The sequence below is a fragment of the Onychomys torridus genome, chromosome 6 (assembly GCF_903995425.1).
Source record: "Onychomys torridus chromosome 6, mOncTor1.1, whole genome shotgun sequence".
Lineage (NCBI taxonomy): Eukaryota > Metazoa > Chordata > Mammalia > Rodentia > Cricetidae > Onychomys > Onychomys torridus.
The window spans coordinates 112509915-112527460 of record NC_050448.1 but is presented as its reverse complement, the minus strand read 5'-3'; the positions used below and the strand labels follow the sequence as shown (position 1 = coordinate 112527460).

Below are 17546 nucleotides of genomic sequence, written 5' to 3'. Positions count from 1 at the left end.
CTTTGTTCTCTGATCCTCAGATAAGCTTTATTGGGGTACACAATATATCACTACAACAAATGTCATGAACTTTAGCACCATGATTTCTTCTGGTTGATGCCATGTCTTTTGAAGATATGAACAAGATCCTGCTCTGTACCCTGTTGAAGTTATTAGAATTCACTGTGACCTATTTGGCCTTGTACAGAGAAGAGCTTGATCCCTACTCTAACGCTATCTACTACACTTACATGCCAATCACCAGGCCTCCTCTGTTAGTCAGCCTAAATTCCACATGTGTGCCTCAGCTTCTCTTCTACAGACATCATGTTTACTTCCCCGTTGTTCAGTTCTCCTCGCTAAATACCACTGTTCAGAGGGCATCCTGGACTCCAGAGAAACTCGCAGCATCAGCATCACTTCCTTTGTCCCTACCCCCTTTTGTAATTATGAATACATCCATTTGTATTAGCACCAGCTAATATTTACCTTCTGAACGGTTTTTGTCATTGGCCACGAGGCTAATTCTATGCTGGCATTGTGCAGTGGCTCACAACGAGAGTAATGGTGATATATCAGTTAGTTAATAAATGCATTCAATAATCCCACATTTTTTTAACTATAATTTCAGAGGAACGAATTGATGGTGATTTCTGTTTGTAAGATTTTATAATTTTAGGAGCTTATCTTCTACAGATGGAATGAAAGAATAGCATGAGAGAAATAAATGTGATTTTATTTTTGATTGTGAGCCTAACCTGTAACGGCTGAGCTGTTCCCTCAGCCCTAAATGTGATTTTAAAAGAATGCTAAAAATTATAGAAATGTTTTATTTTAATTCTATTTTTTTCAGAAGAGGGGGTTAAGGAAGAAATCTCATTAGCTCTTTTCTCCTAAAGCAAACTTTTCTTTGCTCTAGATTTTAGGATTGCTTCAGACACAAATACTTGTATCCTATAATCATGACCTGTGGAACTATCAGTCATAAAATTAAGGTTTAAAGGGAATCATCAGGATGTTGCTAGTTAGCAACCCAGGGGACAAGGGTACTTTGGATAATACTCTCTCATATTTTGTATATGATTCATTCATTAACCAAAATAGCCCTGAGGTTCAAACTTGATTATTACAGGTATCGAATAAACTTAGAAAATGAGCTATGTAAATTCATGAATTTTGTTCCTTATCAAAAGCATTTTGGCTGGTCTGTATTCAAGAGGAAACATTAAATCTTTCAATCATTCCTGAATTTTTGGAAATTGGTATAATTTATTTTCTTAATGTACTGAAGATGTTCTCTGTTGGAATTTTCTTCACATGAATATTTCCAACTTACATTACAATTTCTTTCAGTGTTATACCTTTTCACATTATATCTTAGTGAATAACTTTCAATGGATTAATTTTTTGAGAGAATGTTCTAATTTTATCAGAGTTGGGTATATTGCTGACTGACTGTCCTCTTGAAGACAAATGATTTAGTAAACAATGACTCAGCTTTGTCTTGAACTCCATTGGAACTCATACCATTGTGGGTGTGGGTAGACTGTAAGTTAAAATCTAATCAAGTTTGCCAGCTTGTTGCCTTGTTTGATGGTAAGTAGAAGAAAGCACAGATGGAGCATGGATCTTTTATAACTGTGGGCTAAAAAAAAATCTGAGGGTAGTCCTATCCAATACATTCACACAGTACAATAGCAGTACAATAATCATACTTACTTTTATGCTGGGAACTTGGTAGGGTGGAAACAGCATCTGAAACAGGAGGATTTGGCACTGTTGTGTTTGTTGTGGTAACTTCATTCTTTATGACACTAGGAGTTATTGGTTCTATTATGTGAAAAAACAAAAAGAACATGCATCATCAGGAATATAATAGATCACTAGCTAGTTTCATTAACATTCATGCCCACATCCATTTACATCTTCAAGGTACAGTAGTGAAAACATTTGGACCAAGATTTAGAAATCTAGCATTCTAATGGTCAGCATGAGAATGACCTAGATAATTACTTAAGAAAATAGAGTGACATTAAAGTTTCCTCTGTATTTGCCAGCTGCTCTTATATGTGATACTATCAATTACATATTAGTTAATGAAAATCATTGTATATCTGAGACTTGGAGAGTTCAGTAATTTCTCCAGTCATGTAACATTCATGTGAAGAGTGTCATGTCTGGAATCCACCCACATTCAATTAAAACAGTTAATTACCACTAGAAAGAAGATAATATGGAAATGGTGGCAGTTAGAGAGAACACTATGGTTTTCATGCTGCCTAGGAGAGGACTTCATGCATGTAGAAGAACCAGAGAAGTGGGAGATACCAGGAACAATAAAATCTATCTTAAATCATGTGTAGTCATTTTTAAAAGGAAAATGAAAAGCAAAAGTAAACCAAGATTTTAAAAAATAATACTGGAAAAAGTTGACTTGAAGCAACCTATATTTGTATAATTATGTTTGAAATTACCAGTGCTCTTCAGTATTTTCAAAGTTCAGTATAGGGACATTAGGCCTATACATGAATGTCAGTTAGTGTACAATTTGTACTGCATAGATATGAACTAGGTAGGAAAGCATTTTAGAGGATTATTATTATGGAATGGGATGAAGTAGGGATTTCTGTTGCCCTCCAGTGCAGCAAGTCTTGGAATTTTGATAAAAACCAAGAATTTATGAAGAAAATTCTTAATGTTCCGGAGGCATTTGTGTGAGAGAAACCAATAGTGTTTGAAAGAGTTTATAAATAGTAGACAAATACATCCTCAGATAGAAACACTCTAGGATTTAAAATGTAAACAAAACTGAAATAAATTCAAATGCAAACCACATTGTTAATCACATATGAGAAAGAAAACATAGAAATGGGCATAAAACCAGAGGCATCATAAAGTGTAAAATTGGGGGAAATACTTAAGAAAATAGTAGTGAGCCTTTTGCAGAAGAGCAGACATTGATATTTTTGATAGCTCAGAAATTCAAAAGATGCCCCTCACTTCAAATACAGATTTAACACTTGAGAATAGAAGACATGAGCAGATAAAGTCGGTATTTTCCACTAGCAACTCAATGTCTGCTTGGGAAATGTCTTAAGAAGAGCTCCTTTTTAGAAATCTTTGACTAAGAATTCATCAGATGATATAAAATGGATCATCAAGTCTTCCTGCCTAAGGTCTAAGTATAAGTGATGGTGCTGTCTTGCCCCATGGAACATCTACTTATACCTTTGACTGGACAGATGATAAATGCTTTAAGATCATTATCACTCTTGAGCCATTATCATACCAGAGTCCCTTACTAGTGGATGGATTACCATTAGCAGTGCCTGAGGAAACCTCCATCATCTGGTAAGGCTACCACTCTCACTGTATAACCAGACACCAGGTGAAGACCCACATACAACTATCTGCACCACATCTGCCAGGACACTTAAGAGTATCTCTATTCTGACATTGTCCAAAGAGACAGTAGGTGTCCAATTCTTTCATGATACTCATTCTACCTAGGGTTATTAATTATAGACAAAGAACCTATGATGAAGATGACACATGATGCCCAGATAGAAATGGTCAACAACACTGTATTACAATATTACACCTTACTCTACATCTTTAGAAGAAAGCTGCTTGTTGAGCTGGCCACTACAGGAAAGTATTAACTATATTTGAATCTCATTATAGATGCACAGGAATACCATAAAACATGACTAGGGTGCTCCTAAAGGAACAAAATAACTCCAACAACAAACATCAAAGAAATTTAAGTGGATTAATTGCCCAATGAAGTACTTAAAAGACTAAAACAACATGAAAATAAGAAGGGATTATTTGGGATGACCAAAAAGGTGAACATGAATGAAAAAATGATACAAAGTCAATTGGGGAATGAATATGATCACAACATTTTCTACATGTATGAAATTGGGGAAAATCATAAAATAATATACTGGACTAAAAACCACTGAATTGAAATGGACAAATTGTATGCTCTGTGGATTATTTGTCAATAATTTTTTATTTTAAAAAACTTATAATTTAAAACAATGAATATTAGAAAGCTCAGTGAGATCCAGGAGAATTCAATCAAACCTTTAAGTGAAAAATCAGAAGATGGTAGAACATGAATGGGAAATTCAGTAGAGATGGAGAGCCTTTAAAAGAACAAAGCAAAACTCTTGAAAATAAAGAATACAGGAAATCAAATAATTTACAGCCCAGTAACAGACTAGACCATGGGATAGGGAGAATGTATAAAATTGATAGTAGGTCTTTTGAAATGTTCCAGTCAGAAGTAAAAGAAAGGAAGAAAATTGGAAACAGGAGGGAAGGCAGTGTAAACAGGAAGGAAGAGTTAAGACAGAACCCAAGATTTTCAGGACAGAATTAAGTGAAAAAAAAAATCAGGCTTTTAAAATATCCACCCAAAGTGGAGGAGAAAAGTTAAGGGCATAGCAACTCTATTTGTAGAAAAACAACAGGAGATTTTTTTTTTTTCTAATCTTGGGAGAAATACAGAAGAGACCAAGTAGACACCACTAGAAATGACCAAAAACCTTTCTTCATAACATATTAAGAGTTTTAAGACAATAAAAACATTCTAAAATCTGAGGGGGGGAAATGTCATAGTCTCCTCCTTACATTACCAGCAGATTTCTCAACAAAACTCCTGCATGCTAGGAAGAAATAGAAAGTTATATTCTAAGGTCTAAAAGAAATAAGCTGCCAACCAACATTACTAGAATACACGAGGTTAAGAAATAAAAAGGAAGTGACAGCATCCAAAAGCAAGCAAGACCTAAGGGAGTTCATGTCCATCAAACCAGCATCACAGAAGATGCTCAAAGAAACGCCCATTGCAGAGTGAAAGAAAGACTGTAACTCTCACCAAGGCAAGTGTCAGTGCACATTCCACTAGAAAAGTAGATTCACAAAAGGAATAGATAGAAGGGAGTGGGGATTTAGCTCAGTGGTAGAGTGCTTGCCTAGCAAGTGCAAGGCCCTGGGTTCAGTCCTCAGCTCTGGAAAAGAAAAAAAAAAGACAAAATAACAAAAGGAATATAGAAAAAAATATAATGCTATTGGCTCAATAAACCCTCACACCACAAAACGAATAACAAAGGAAATGAAGAATGTTCAAATCAACCAGAAGAAAACAAACCAAATGACAAGCAAAAATCTCAATAATAATTTTGAATGTAATTGGACTAAATCCTTCAAATAGATGATAGAGATTGTCAGAGTGAATTAAAAGTATAAAAATACCCAGTAAAATACCCAGTAACAGCCCACCAACTCACTTGACTAGTAAAGCCCCACATAGACAGAAAGCAAAGGTTGTCATTGAAATGGAAATGTATATTCTAATAGCTCCCTTCCTTTAGGACATTGACCCCATCAAAGACCTGCTCTTAGTCTCTTGGTTTCTAGAGATGCTCCAAGTTAAACATACAAATTAAGAAGTTTGAAGCTAGGACCTGTGGAAGAGCACAAACAGGCACCATTTGTCTTTCTGGACCTGGCTCACTACCTTGCTCAGCATATTTCTTTTCTAATTCCATGCATTTACATGTGTTGTTCTTTATACCTGAATAAAATTTCATTATATACATGTATCACATTTCATCATCCATTCATCAGTCGATGGACAATTAGACTGCTTCCTTTTCTGTGACTAGAGTAGCAATGAACGCGAAAGAGCAAGTGTCTCTTTAGTTTTAGAGTCCTTTGGAGTATACTCCAAAGGACTGGTAGATTTGGGTTATATGGTAGTTCTGTTTCTATATTTTGGAGATGTTTCCACATTCATTTCAATTGTAGCTGTATCCATCTAAGGATCAGAGAGGAGCTCATAGGGTGCTACCTCCCTTTGCTGAACTATTGGCTACTCATGGATTCTAGGGGAGGGACAGTAATTGTCTTCAGTTGTATATAAAATGGTGAGCCTGTCAGGATCCAATAGATGCTTCCAAACTTTTTGCCACTTGACCTTTGTTAAAAAACCAATGAGTCAAAAACAAATCAAAATAGCATGAATGTTGGAAAGGACTTATAGGGGAGGGGGTGGACAGTAGTAACAATGTGTTGTCAACATATATGAAATTATCAACAAAAAAATTTGATCCAGAAAAATAAAAGTACTAGAAAATCAAATGTATTAATAAGATCACTTAAAATTATCAAGTTATTTTAAGCCTAAGGGTACAAGCATGATGGAGTGTGCAAATAAACTAATGTAATACACTTAGTCTGCAAGTTGAAGTTTAAAAAATCATATGATCATCTCAAAAGATGACAAACAATGACATTTCATGATAAACGTCCACAACAAATTAGAGATACAAGGATAATAACTCAAGGATAATAGAGACTACATGTAACAAATCAATGGCCAGTATCACATTGAATTGATAAAACTAACAACATTCTTCTAGAATAAAAAATAAGACACACTCACTCTCTTAGCTCTAACTAAATATAGAACTGATATTAACCACAACTAAAAAAGAAAAAAGGAAATTAGAAACTATATAAAATTGGAAGGAATGAAGTTAAATTATCCTGTTTTCAGTTGAAACAATATATATAAAATCTCAAAGGGGGATGAAAATATTGCTCAGTGGTTAAGAACACTGTTCTTGCAGAGGACTTGGGTTTGATTCCTAGCACCCACATGATGGCGCACAACCATCTGTATTCCAGGTTATCCAATGCTCTCTTTTGACCTCTGTTGGCACCTGACATGCATATGGCATACATATATGTGGAAAAATACACACATAATAAAATAAAATAAATCTAATTTGTAAAAAAAAATCATCAAGATTTCATCCAATAAGTATTAGAATTTACAAAGAAAATCAATACTGTTGTATAATAGAATACAAAATCAGCATAAATATCAATAATATCTATATATACCAATAGTGAATTTATAAAGAAAGAATCATGAAAGAGCAACAATTACCCAAAACAATGAGATGCTTAGGAATATGCCTTGCTGAGGAACTAAAAGACTTCTTAGTAAATGTTGAAAAAGACTGCTAAAAATTTAAAAACGCACATCACACATATAAATTGAAAAGTCCCTTTAAGTTCATGGATTTGGAAAATTATTATTGCAAAAAATTTGTATTACCCAAAGAAAATTACAGTTAATGGCTGTCCATAAAAGCACCAATGACATTCTTTATGAAACTATAATAATTCCTAAAAACTTATATGTAAGTGCAATTGTCCGTGAAGAGTGAAAGTAAATCATGAGCACAAAAATCAACTTGGGTCATCTCACTTCCTGACTTCAAAATGCACTACGAAGCTAGGGTAATTACAAAATTGGGTGTGGGTATAGAAACAAACACATAGACGAAGAACAGAACAGAGAACCTGGAGAAGACTCACTACATCTACAACCAGCTGATTCTCAAAAATGGCACCAAAATATTCACTAGATAAAGAATAACTTCTTCAATAAATGATGTGTATTCTTAAGTGAAAGACTGAAATGAACCTTACCTTATACTCTATGCAAAAAGCAACTTAAAAGGCATCTGCTGTGGATATGGCTCTATGTAAATAAAATTCTGATTGGCCAGTGGCCAGGCAGGAAATATAGGTGGGACAAGAGAGAAGAGAATTCTGGGAAGTAGAAGACTAGAGAGAGACACCGCCAGCCGCCGCCATGAGAAGCAACATGTAAAGACACTGGTAAGCCACAAGCCATGTGGCAAAGTATAGATAAACAGAAATGGGTTAATTTAAGATAGAAGAAGTAGATAACAAGCAGCCTGCCACGGCCATACAGTTTCTAAACAAATGTAAGTCTCTGTATGCTTTCTTGGTTGGGTCTGAGCGACTGTGGGACTGGCGGGTGAGAGAGATTTGTCCTGACTGGGCCAGGCAGGAAAACTCTAACTACAGGCATCAAACAATTAAGTGTAAGACTTAACATTCTTAAACTCACTGGAAGAAAACTGGAGGTGAATCACTTCAAAACATTGTTCTAGGCAATGATGGTCTGGGTAGGACCCAAGGCACAGGAAGAGAAGCAAAAACTGACAAAAATAATTGGTGAGACAGCACTAGTCACCAATTATTTGTGTTCAAAGAGATGATGCACAGCAGAAATATGTAGAATGTTTCTAGATCAGAACCTAAAAACAAAGATGGAGTAACAGAAGACCCCAATGGCTTAGAGAATCACCTGTTTAATGTGGAATTTTACAGATGAAAGTGGAATGAGAGGCCACACTCAGTTCAGGACAGGTACTCAGTTACCTCACAAAGAGGTAGAGGAGGGGCGTCTTGGATGCTGTGAAGATAATGTTTTTTAAAATGTATGTAGTAGACCTGAGGTGAGCATAATTAAGGTATGGAGCATAATACTATAAAAGATGTAAAGGTTTGCCATTTCTGGTACTACATGAAGATATGCTCAGAATCTAACATGACTATAATTTTGATTACTATGGATAACTAATTATTAATCTATATTTCTTAATTATACATTACAATTTCAAATGAGCTGCAAAAATATTCCTTAAACAAGAGTAGAAATATACATACATATAGTAAAATTAACTTTAAATTTGTATCAATAAACTATAATCCATACCAATGTAAAACATTTTAAACAAATTTTAAAAGTAAATACAATAATCTAACCTTTTATCTTATCATCTCTACAGCCACTTTTTTTTTTTTACAAAGAGATTGTATTTATAATCAACCCCCTTTAAATAAAAATAAAAACTTACAAACAATATTTTGGGAATTTGAGCATAGCTTCTCATACTACTTCCTGCTGGTAGGGGGTATTGGAAATCTTATGGGGATCCTGAGAAAATTAAGAATTATGGCCAAGTCCTGACTGAGGCTATATTCTCTGAGCCAGTTGCCTTGAAGTTGATTTTGGATGTTGGATCATCTGGGCCATGGTGTCATTGGAGACCTTTCAGGGGGTCTTGGCTGATCAAGCCATATTAGCCTGAAAGGAATCCATAGGTTCTCATCTTCTGTGGAAACAAAAGCAGAACCTCTTTTCCAAAGCAATGTATTCTTAGATGCAAATTTTGAAGTCAAGATACCCTTAAAATGTACATATTGGTTTAACTTGGTAGCCTTTACAATCAAATGTCTTTCTGCAGTTAAAAATCCCCAAGACAATATAATCTAAACTCTCTGTGTAATTTCCACCTTTACATGGCTTGTTTTTTATATTACTTTTACTGTCTCTTTAAAGACTTTATTTTTTAAAAACTATCTATTTCTTTATATAACTGCATATACTCCTTTTCCTCTCTCTTACAAGCCTATGTACATTTTTACACATACTGTAAACTGTTTAGAGTTTTATTCCATCTGAATCTGTTCTTAAGTGGGCCATGGGATTGTGGGGGCCTGGCTGCTGGCTCTGACCACCTCAGCTTTCCAAAATGGCAGTGCTAATTCACCACCAGTTCTGGGAGCCATACTCTCTGCTGATTCTGGGAGGCAGTGGATTGATGCCTCTGTCAAGAGCATGTAATGCAGGATCCCCCCACCCCTTTTTTAAAAAATTTGTACTAGCAAAAGCTAAATTTGTCACACAGTGTGCTGCATGGCTTGGAGATGGCACTGTGTACTGTGGTGGGAATCTGCCATGCTGCTTAGCTTATGGCAGCTGACAGCCAGCTCCATCTTTCAGGCAGCTGTAGGGAGGTGAGTTTGCACTGCTACTGGCATGAGACTGTGAGACTAGGAAGCCTAGTGTGGCTTCATTTCTGTGCATTCAGAATCTTTAAACTTTCTTAGGTCTATGTGGATCAGTGTCCCATGTTGGGTGTCAAATGTAGTCAGAAGTTTTTCTCCAATTCTACCCAGCCCATGGTCCTACAGCCACTTATAAAATAATTACTCAGAGGCTTATATTAATTACCAGTTGCATGGCACATGGCAGGCTTTTTGCTAGCTAGCTCTTATAATTTAAATTAACACATTTCTATTAATCTGTGTTTTGCAATGTGTTCTGTGGTTTGCTGGTTTGCTGGCATGTTGTTCCTTTGGTAGCAGGCTGGCATCTCTCTGCCTCTCCTTTCTCTTCCTGTCTATCTGCTTGGATTACTGCCTGCCTCTAAGATGCCTTGCCATAGGTCAATGCAGCTTTATTTAACAACCAATCAGAGCAACACATATTTACAGCATACAGAAAGACATCCCACAGCAGATTATTAACATCTGAGCACTATAATGTTTATACACTGATGGGATACTTTGATTCACACAAAGTATGTTCCAGACTGCAGCTAATGAGCAGTGATACTCCAGAGTAAAAGGAAATCCATCTTGAGGCAGGCCTTTAAACTTGAATATTGCTTTTTTCAGTTTTTCTGACTACTTTCCTTAGAATTCAGTGTGTATTCCCATTGGACTGACTATAAGTTACACTGTAACTTCAGAGAATGCTATATATACATTAAATCAAATAAGCGAAATTTAATATTTTAATTAAATTCATTTAAAAATTTAAACTATAACTACCATACATTTTAATGGGATCACATGCTCTTTCGATACATATCTATATTGTGTAACATTGAGATCAAGGTAAACATATTTCCTCAAATAATGTCATTTCTTCATTAGAAGCCTTCAAATCCTTCTTGTTTTTTTTTTTTGATGACAGTATGTTTTTAAACTATATTCACTGTATTGTACACCAGACTAGCAGACTAGAAATGTTTACTCTGACCTCACTGAACTTTTGTCTAAGTCTCCCTGTCTCCTAGTCTTTCCAGCTTCTAGTAAGTACCCTCTAATCTTAGCTTCTATGACAATTATTTTAGATTTCACATGCAAGTGGGATTGGTGTTATTTGTCTTTCTATGGCTGACTTATTAAACTTAGCATAGTGTCCATCTCTACCCATTTAGTCAGCATTTCATTATTTTTATGGTTGAATATTATTCCACTGTGTACCTGACTACAGCTTCAGAAGTCCATCATCAGTTGCTGTGCTTTGGGTGGGTTCTATTTTTTGACCATTGTAATTTATACTACAATGAACATGGGCCTATAGATGTATCTTTGACCTGGTGATTTCATTTCCCCTGGATGTCTATCCAGTGGTGAGGTTGCTGGATCATATAATTGTTTAAATGTTAATTACTTTGAGGAATGTTTCTATTATTTCACACAATAATATCTATATTAATTATATTACTTACCAGCATTATGGTTATTGCTTTCTGATAACAGCCTTTCTCAGAGGGGTAAAGTAGCATCTCACTGTGTTTTGGATTGCATTTTAATTTATAGGAGAATTATAACATCGAGATAATTCTGATTTTACTGTTAGAACCTATGGTTTTGGAGTCCAGGTCTTTTGAAATTTTTAGCATTTTAAGCATTTTTATCTGTATAGGGGTTAGAATAAAGTGAATTTAGTATGGAACATGTTTGAAGGAGTTGTATCAGTACCAGATTGACAGTTTAAGGGAAATGACTTACCTGTCCCCTTAAAGTCAATCATTGCTTAGGGTTGAGTGGAATAACAAGTGCAAAATTAATTCCATTATTCTAGAATTATCAATGTGAGATTAATTTTATGCACTTTGGAAACTAAGTTTATTGTGAGAAATAATTAATAGGGCCATGGATTGTTTTAGTGATTTACTATGTTATGTGGCTAAAACCGATTGACTTAAGGGGGAAACCTTATTATTTTAATTGTAGAGGAAGAATGAAAACCTGCTTTATACATTTGAAACTCTGTGATGGAAAGCACTGCTTTATCTGATACCTAGAGTAAAGTCATCTTTTTTTAAAAAAAATAAATTTGGCACAAGAGAATGAATTTTGACAAGATTAGCATTGACTAAGGCATATACTGGTTAATGTTACAGCTCAGAAATGACATTTAGCTTAGTTTTATTTTTAAAAGATGGTCTAAACCTACTTATGAATAAATTTAATCTAAAAGGTGATGGTTCTGAAAATTAAGAATTATAAGGCAATTATGGAAGAAATAGTATATAACAAAAACAGATACATCATGCTCATGGCTTAGAAGAATTAGTTAAAATCTCCATCATACCCAGAGCAAAGTGCAGATCTGAAGCAAAATCCCATTTACATTCTTCATAGACACAAACAAACAAATTCTAAAATATATATGGCATCACAAAAATCAATAAACCAAAGCAATTTTGAGGAAGAATAAAAAGTATGAAAACATCATACTTTCTGATTTTAGGCCATGTTGCAAAGCAACAGTAATCAAAATTGCATGGTACTGGTATAAATCCCATATATAAGAGGGAAACAACAAACAAAAAAATAGAGAACTGGGAAATAAAACCAAATATGCATAACTAATAATTAACATGACACCTAAAGATCACAGTGGAGAAAGAATAATCTCTTCAATAAATGTTGCTGAGAAATCAGATTGTAATAAATAAAGAATGAAATTAGACCTTTATCTGCTACCACAAACAAAAATAAACTGAAAATTGATAAAAGGTCAAGATGTGTTATGAAATCATAAAAATTCTACAAGAGAATATTCCAGAGATTCTATCAAATAGACCTTAGTATATAACACAAAGCATATACCAAAAAATGCAAGGACATTGAATTTATTTTTTTATCTTTTATGTGATCACAGTGGAAAGAAACTAAAAATCATCATTAGGATAAATTGTAGAAAATGAAATGTTAAGATTGAATACACACTACTGAATGATGGAGAGTCATCAAGGAAACTAGGAGAGAAATTTAAAATCCCTAGAATGGAATCATGATGAAAACACAACTTACCAGAACCCATGGGATACAATAGCAGTCTTAAGAGGGAAGCTTACAGCTATAGATGCTTACTTTTAAAAACAATGGGAGAGAACACAAATAAAAATGATACATCTAAAGATCATAGGAAAACAGAAAGCCAAATCCCAAGTCAATAGAAAGAAAGACATAAGAAAAATCCAGGGGAATGAACAGAGCAGAAATGGAAAGAACAGTACACAAATTCAATGGGATAGTTGATTCTTTGAAAAGACAAAAATTGACAAAAGCTTGGCTGAACTAACCAAAAGAAAGAAAATGAGTGCTAAAATTGCTACACTAGAGATGAAAAGGGAGACATCACAACAGATACCAATGCAATTCACACGACTTTTAGGACATACTTAGAAAGTGCATATTCCAACAAACTAAAAAATGTATATGAAATGGACAATTTCCTAGACACATACAACCTAACAAAATGTAATCAAGAAGATATAAGCAATAAGCAACTGTGTAACAGTGAGATTAAAGCACTAATAAGATAGTGTCTTAACAAAGAAAAGGCCAGGATTGGATAAATTGCCAAATTTTAGCCAATTGTTAAAGAAGAGCTAATACTATGTCCCTCAAACTCTTCCATATGATAGAAATAGAAGGAATGCTACCTGACTTACTCTATAAAGCCAGTATTGCCCTGATATCAATGCAGGATAAAAGAACAAGAAAGAAACACACACATAAATATTCTCAATGAAACACTAGCAAGCAGATTCGTGAAGTGTTTATTTTCTTAAACATTGCATAATAAAATTAATTTAGAGCTACATAGATTTAAGACACTCACAGATTCTTTGTTAAGACTGCCATTATTTTAATGTGTGCTTACTAACTCCTAGGAGAACAGCAGTTTTTTTTAAAGTGACAGCTGTCAGAATCACATTCAAGAATGACTTGAAGTCAGTAATTTATAGAAATTCTGTATCTGTAACAAGATAATAGTTAGGGACAGATTTAATTAATGTCTGGATTCCCTCAATGCCTTCTGGGATAATTTCAAAGAACTTATGGTAAGACTGTGGGTTGTCTGGATGTCTACACTCAATGTACTAGGAAGATATTTCTAAGCATCAGTGGAGACTGGAGAATAGGAGCTTATTGAAGACTCTTGTGGCCTCTTTCTTTGGAATGAAAAGAAATAGTGAAATAGTGTACTTTGTCAGCTATTTTCAGTGTTGCACTAGTAAGGAGGAAATTCTAGGAAATTCTATGTGAAGGAACATAGCTCAAATTAAGACTTGGTTCTCTCCAGTATTCATTACTAAGAACAAGAGTTCAAGACATTGAAGCTAAGCTATAGGAGTGTGCTGAAGAGAAGAGAACAGCAGTCAAGGTGAGTGTTATTTCAACACCTAAAAAATGTTTCTTCCAAGTGTGTCTGTGTGCGTGCATGCATGTGTGTGTGCACATATGTGTGTGTGTGTGTGTGTGTGCACGCGTGCGCGCACGCGCATGCAGATGAATACAGTTACCCTCTGCAGCCAGAAATGTGGCAGTTGTGAACTGCCCTATGTGGTTACTGGGAACTAAGCCTGAATCCTTTCTCTGCAAGAGAAGTACATACTCTTAATCACTGAGCAATCTCTCCAGACTCTGGACTTGAACTTTTAACAGGAGAAAAATGGGAAAAAAATTTTATGTGCTGTTGGACAAAATAGGTTCATTGGAGTTGTGCACACAGCAAGATCCTCACTCTTGAGAGTGCAAAAGGACCTAAGATGAGCTATGGTTGAGGACTGGGATTGTTCCTTAGACCATTGCTAACTGTGTGACTGGATCATCAAATTTCTTTATTTTCTAACCCCAGTTACCAAAATAGGATTCGGTAGGCATTAGGCCATGAATAAGACATCACCTTTTTTTCTAAATAAAAGGCCATTTCAGAGCTATTTGAAGTGGCCTTCTGTATTATAAAAAGTACAGAAATCAAACAAGTTGAGGTAGTTTGATATCATCAGCCAGGCTGGAGAAATGCCTCAGCAGTTAAGAACACTGGCTGCTCTTACACAGGACCCAGGTTTAATTCCCAGCACTCATGTTGTGGCTCACAACCATCTGTAACTACTGGTTGGGCATCAGTCACTATCTTCTGGCCTCTGTGGCACTTGGCACATACACATACAGCACACAGACATATATACAGGCAAAATACTCCCACACAAAAAATACAATAAAGAAATATAAAAATAATTAATAAAGCCCCCTTTCTTCCTTAGAAACTCCAGTATCATATTGATTTTTGAACTTTCTTTCCCTATTGCTTTCTTCCCTGATGATTTTGGGTAGAAAATATTAGTAGCTTTTTTTCTCTTCTCTATATTTTTATTATTCCTCTGTTTGTACTAGACCCTGTACAGAAGTCTCAAAAATGTACCCAAATCCACCTCTCCTCCCACCTTCATCACCCCGCTTTCCACGTAGTGATTCAACTTCTACTTGTCTGAATTGTTGACATTGGGGCTCCTCATAGGTTTTAACTAGGATATTTTCTTCTGATGAAAAAGAAGACAGACAAGAGTACCCTCATTTAATGGTGAGTTTCCTAAAATGGTAACTTGCCTTTGTAATATGAAAAGATCACACAATCTTTCAAAAACAATTGCAGAGAACAGACCACAATCCAACTCAATCCAATGAGGCTAATAATGTTGTGGTATTAAAAGAAAACAAAAGTTGTAGGAAAACTACAAACTTATATCTCTTATGAAAATTCTTAGCAAAATAATATAAGTGAAGCTGGCCTCATAGGAAAAGTATTCCATAGTATGACCACAGGGAATTTTTGCCAAGTGAGCAAGATTAGTTCAATATACAGCAATCAAAGTCACACACCATCTTTATAAAATAAAAAATGATAACATGGCAACCTTAATATGAGAAATAATGAGAAAAATCATTCTTGAAAACTTAAAATTCTTACATGATAAAAGCATCTTTAAAAACTAATCATAGGAGTTTAATATCTCACTAACTGGTGAGATACTGACAACTTTCTCTTGTAGTTAGGAAGAAAGCAATGACGTCATTTCTCACAACTGTTCAGCAGCACTCCAGCAGTTCTCCCAAAGGGAAACGGCAGATAATAAACTTAAGTAGATAAAAGGCATTGACTTTGGAAATAAAGACTAAATTTTTCCATATTCAGATGACATCATGTTATCTATAGAAAATCCCAAGAGTTTTACACACACACACACACACACACACACACACACACACACACACAACTACAACAAAAAGCATCAATACTCACCTTCACCTTTCACTGGTGTCTGTAAATTAAATGCTGGTACCAAAGTTGTTTTGGATATTTCACCTTTGGCTGTTCCTAGTTTGATAGGGTAGATGATAGTATTATTATTATTAATCACAATCTCACCTCATCTGCCAAGGAATGAATAAAAGTCAAGTCAAGTTTAGAAATGATATGCAATAAATCTACATATATACTAAGCAACCTTTTTATTGTTTTCCAGCTCATTCTATCTAAAGAGTAATGCAAGTATTAAATTATTGAATGACTGATTTAAACACACACACACACACACACACACACACACACACACAGTATGAATGATCCAAACACCACGATTTTATTGCAGGTTGTTACCTGGATATCATTAAACATGCAAAAAAGTATTACAAAAACTAAATTTTAGTGATAAAAATAATTTTATTTTTTTCCTGTGGGAAAAAAATCCAGTCAGATAGGATCATAAAATGTAACTTGTATTTCAGAATTATATTTCATTTCCTTAACTTAGTCACTCATGGTAGTGAAAATTCTATAAAAAATAGACATGGAGGAATTTGGAAACTTCTGAAATTAATCTGCTCATTCATTATATGGTCTTTGAATACCTGTTATATAAACTTCAGAGATCCAAATAGTATGGCATGCATGTATGAAGCAAGATTGTAATGCATTTCCCAGTAAATATGGGGCCCTACTCTTGAATACTAAAGAGCATTGGAAAGTATATTGAGAAAGAAGCAAATGTTACTGGAGAGTAACTGTCAAAATCATGAGCTGTGTCAACTGCACAAGACACAACATGGTTTTTTGTAGATCTTCATGTCCTTGTACTTCTTTATTAAAAGAATATTTATTAAATGCCACGAATTATTCCTGAAATTGCCTAGAGCAAAAAGATGCTTAAAGTTGGATATTGCCCACAAAGTCTTGGAGGAAGCCCTGTTCAGACAAGTCTACTACCTCACAGGACATCTGTGTGTATGTGTGAGTGTGTGTGTTTGTGTGTATGTACACATATGCATACACATATGTGCTTGTGGTGAGAACTGTAACACTTTTGGATTGGTACTAATTTATCAGTAACCACTTTTAAATATGTGTAGCACTGTACATATGGTATGGTGAATTTCTCTTTATGTGCTGAATATATTAAAATTCTGAAGAAAAATGTATACCATTATTATGAGGAACTACTGGTAACTAATGGCAACTGTCATTTGTGTTAATTTAAAGTTCATAAACAATTCAACAATTTCAAATAGGTTTGAGGGAAAGAAAGCTTAGGGGAGCAGGAGATCCCAGCTGGATCAAGAACAGAAAGGGAGAACAAGGAATAACAGACCATGATAAATGAAGACCACATGAGAACAGGAATAGGCAGAGTGCTGGAGAGGTTCCCTGAAATCCACAATAATTCTTAAGAGAAACTGACTGAAGTTGATATAAACATAAGTGGATACTGCACACACACACACACTCATACACA

The 17546-nt window shown here is 34.9% G+C and overlaps 1 protein-coding gene across 4 annotated transcripts in view; it reads right to left on the bottom strand.

Moving 5' to 3' along the window:
* Emcn (endomucin) overlaps positions 1–17546 on the bottom strand; it is a 90452-nt gene that overhangs the window by 36881 nt on the left and 36025 nt on the right. For 3 of the 4 annotated variants that reach the window (XM_036190620.1, XM_036190618.1, XM_036190619.1), the window contains 2 exons: positions 16058–16132; positions 1699–1809 (listed from right to left, as the gene is read on the bottom strand). In XM_036190620.1, the coding sequence (XP_036046513.1) occupies positions 1699–1809; positions 16058–16132 (186 nt within the window). The remainder of the gene's footprint in view (positions 1–1698; positions 1810–16057; positions 16133–17546) is intronic. The other variant, XM_036190621.1, reaches the window with a different exon arrangement.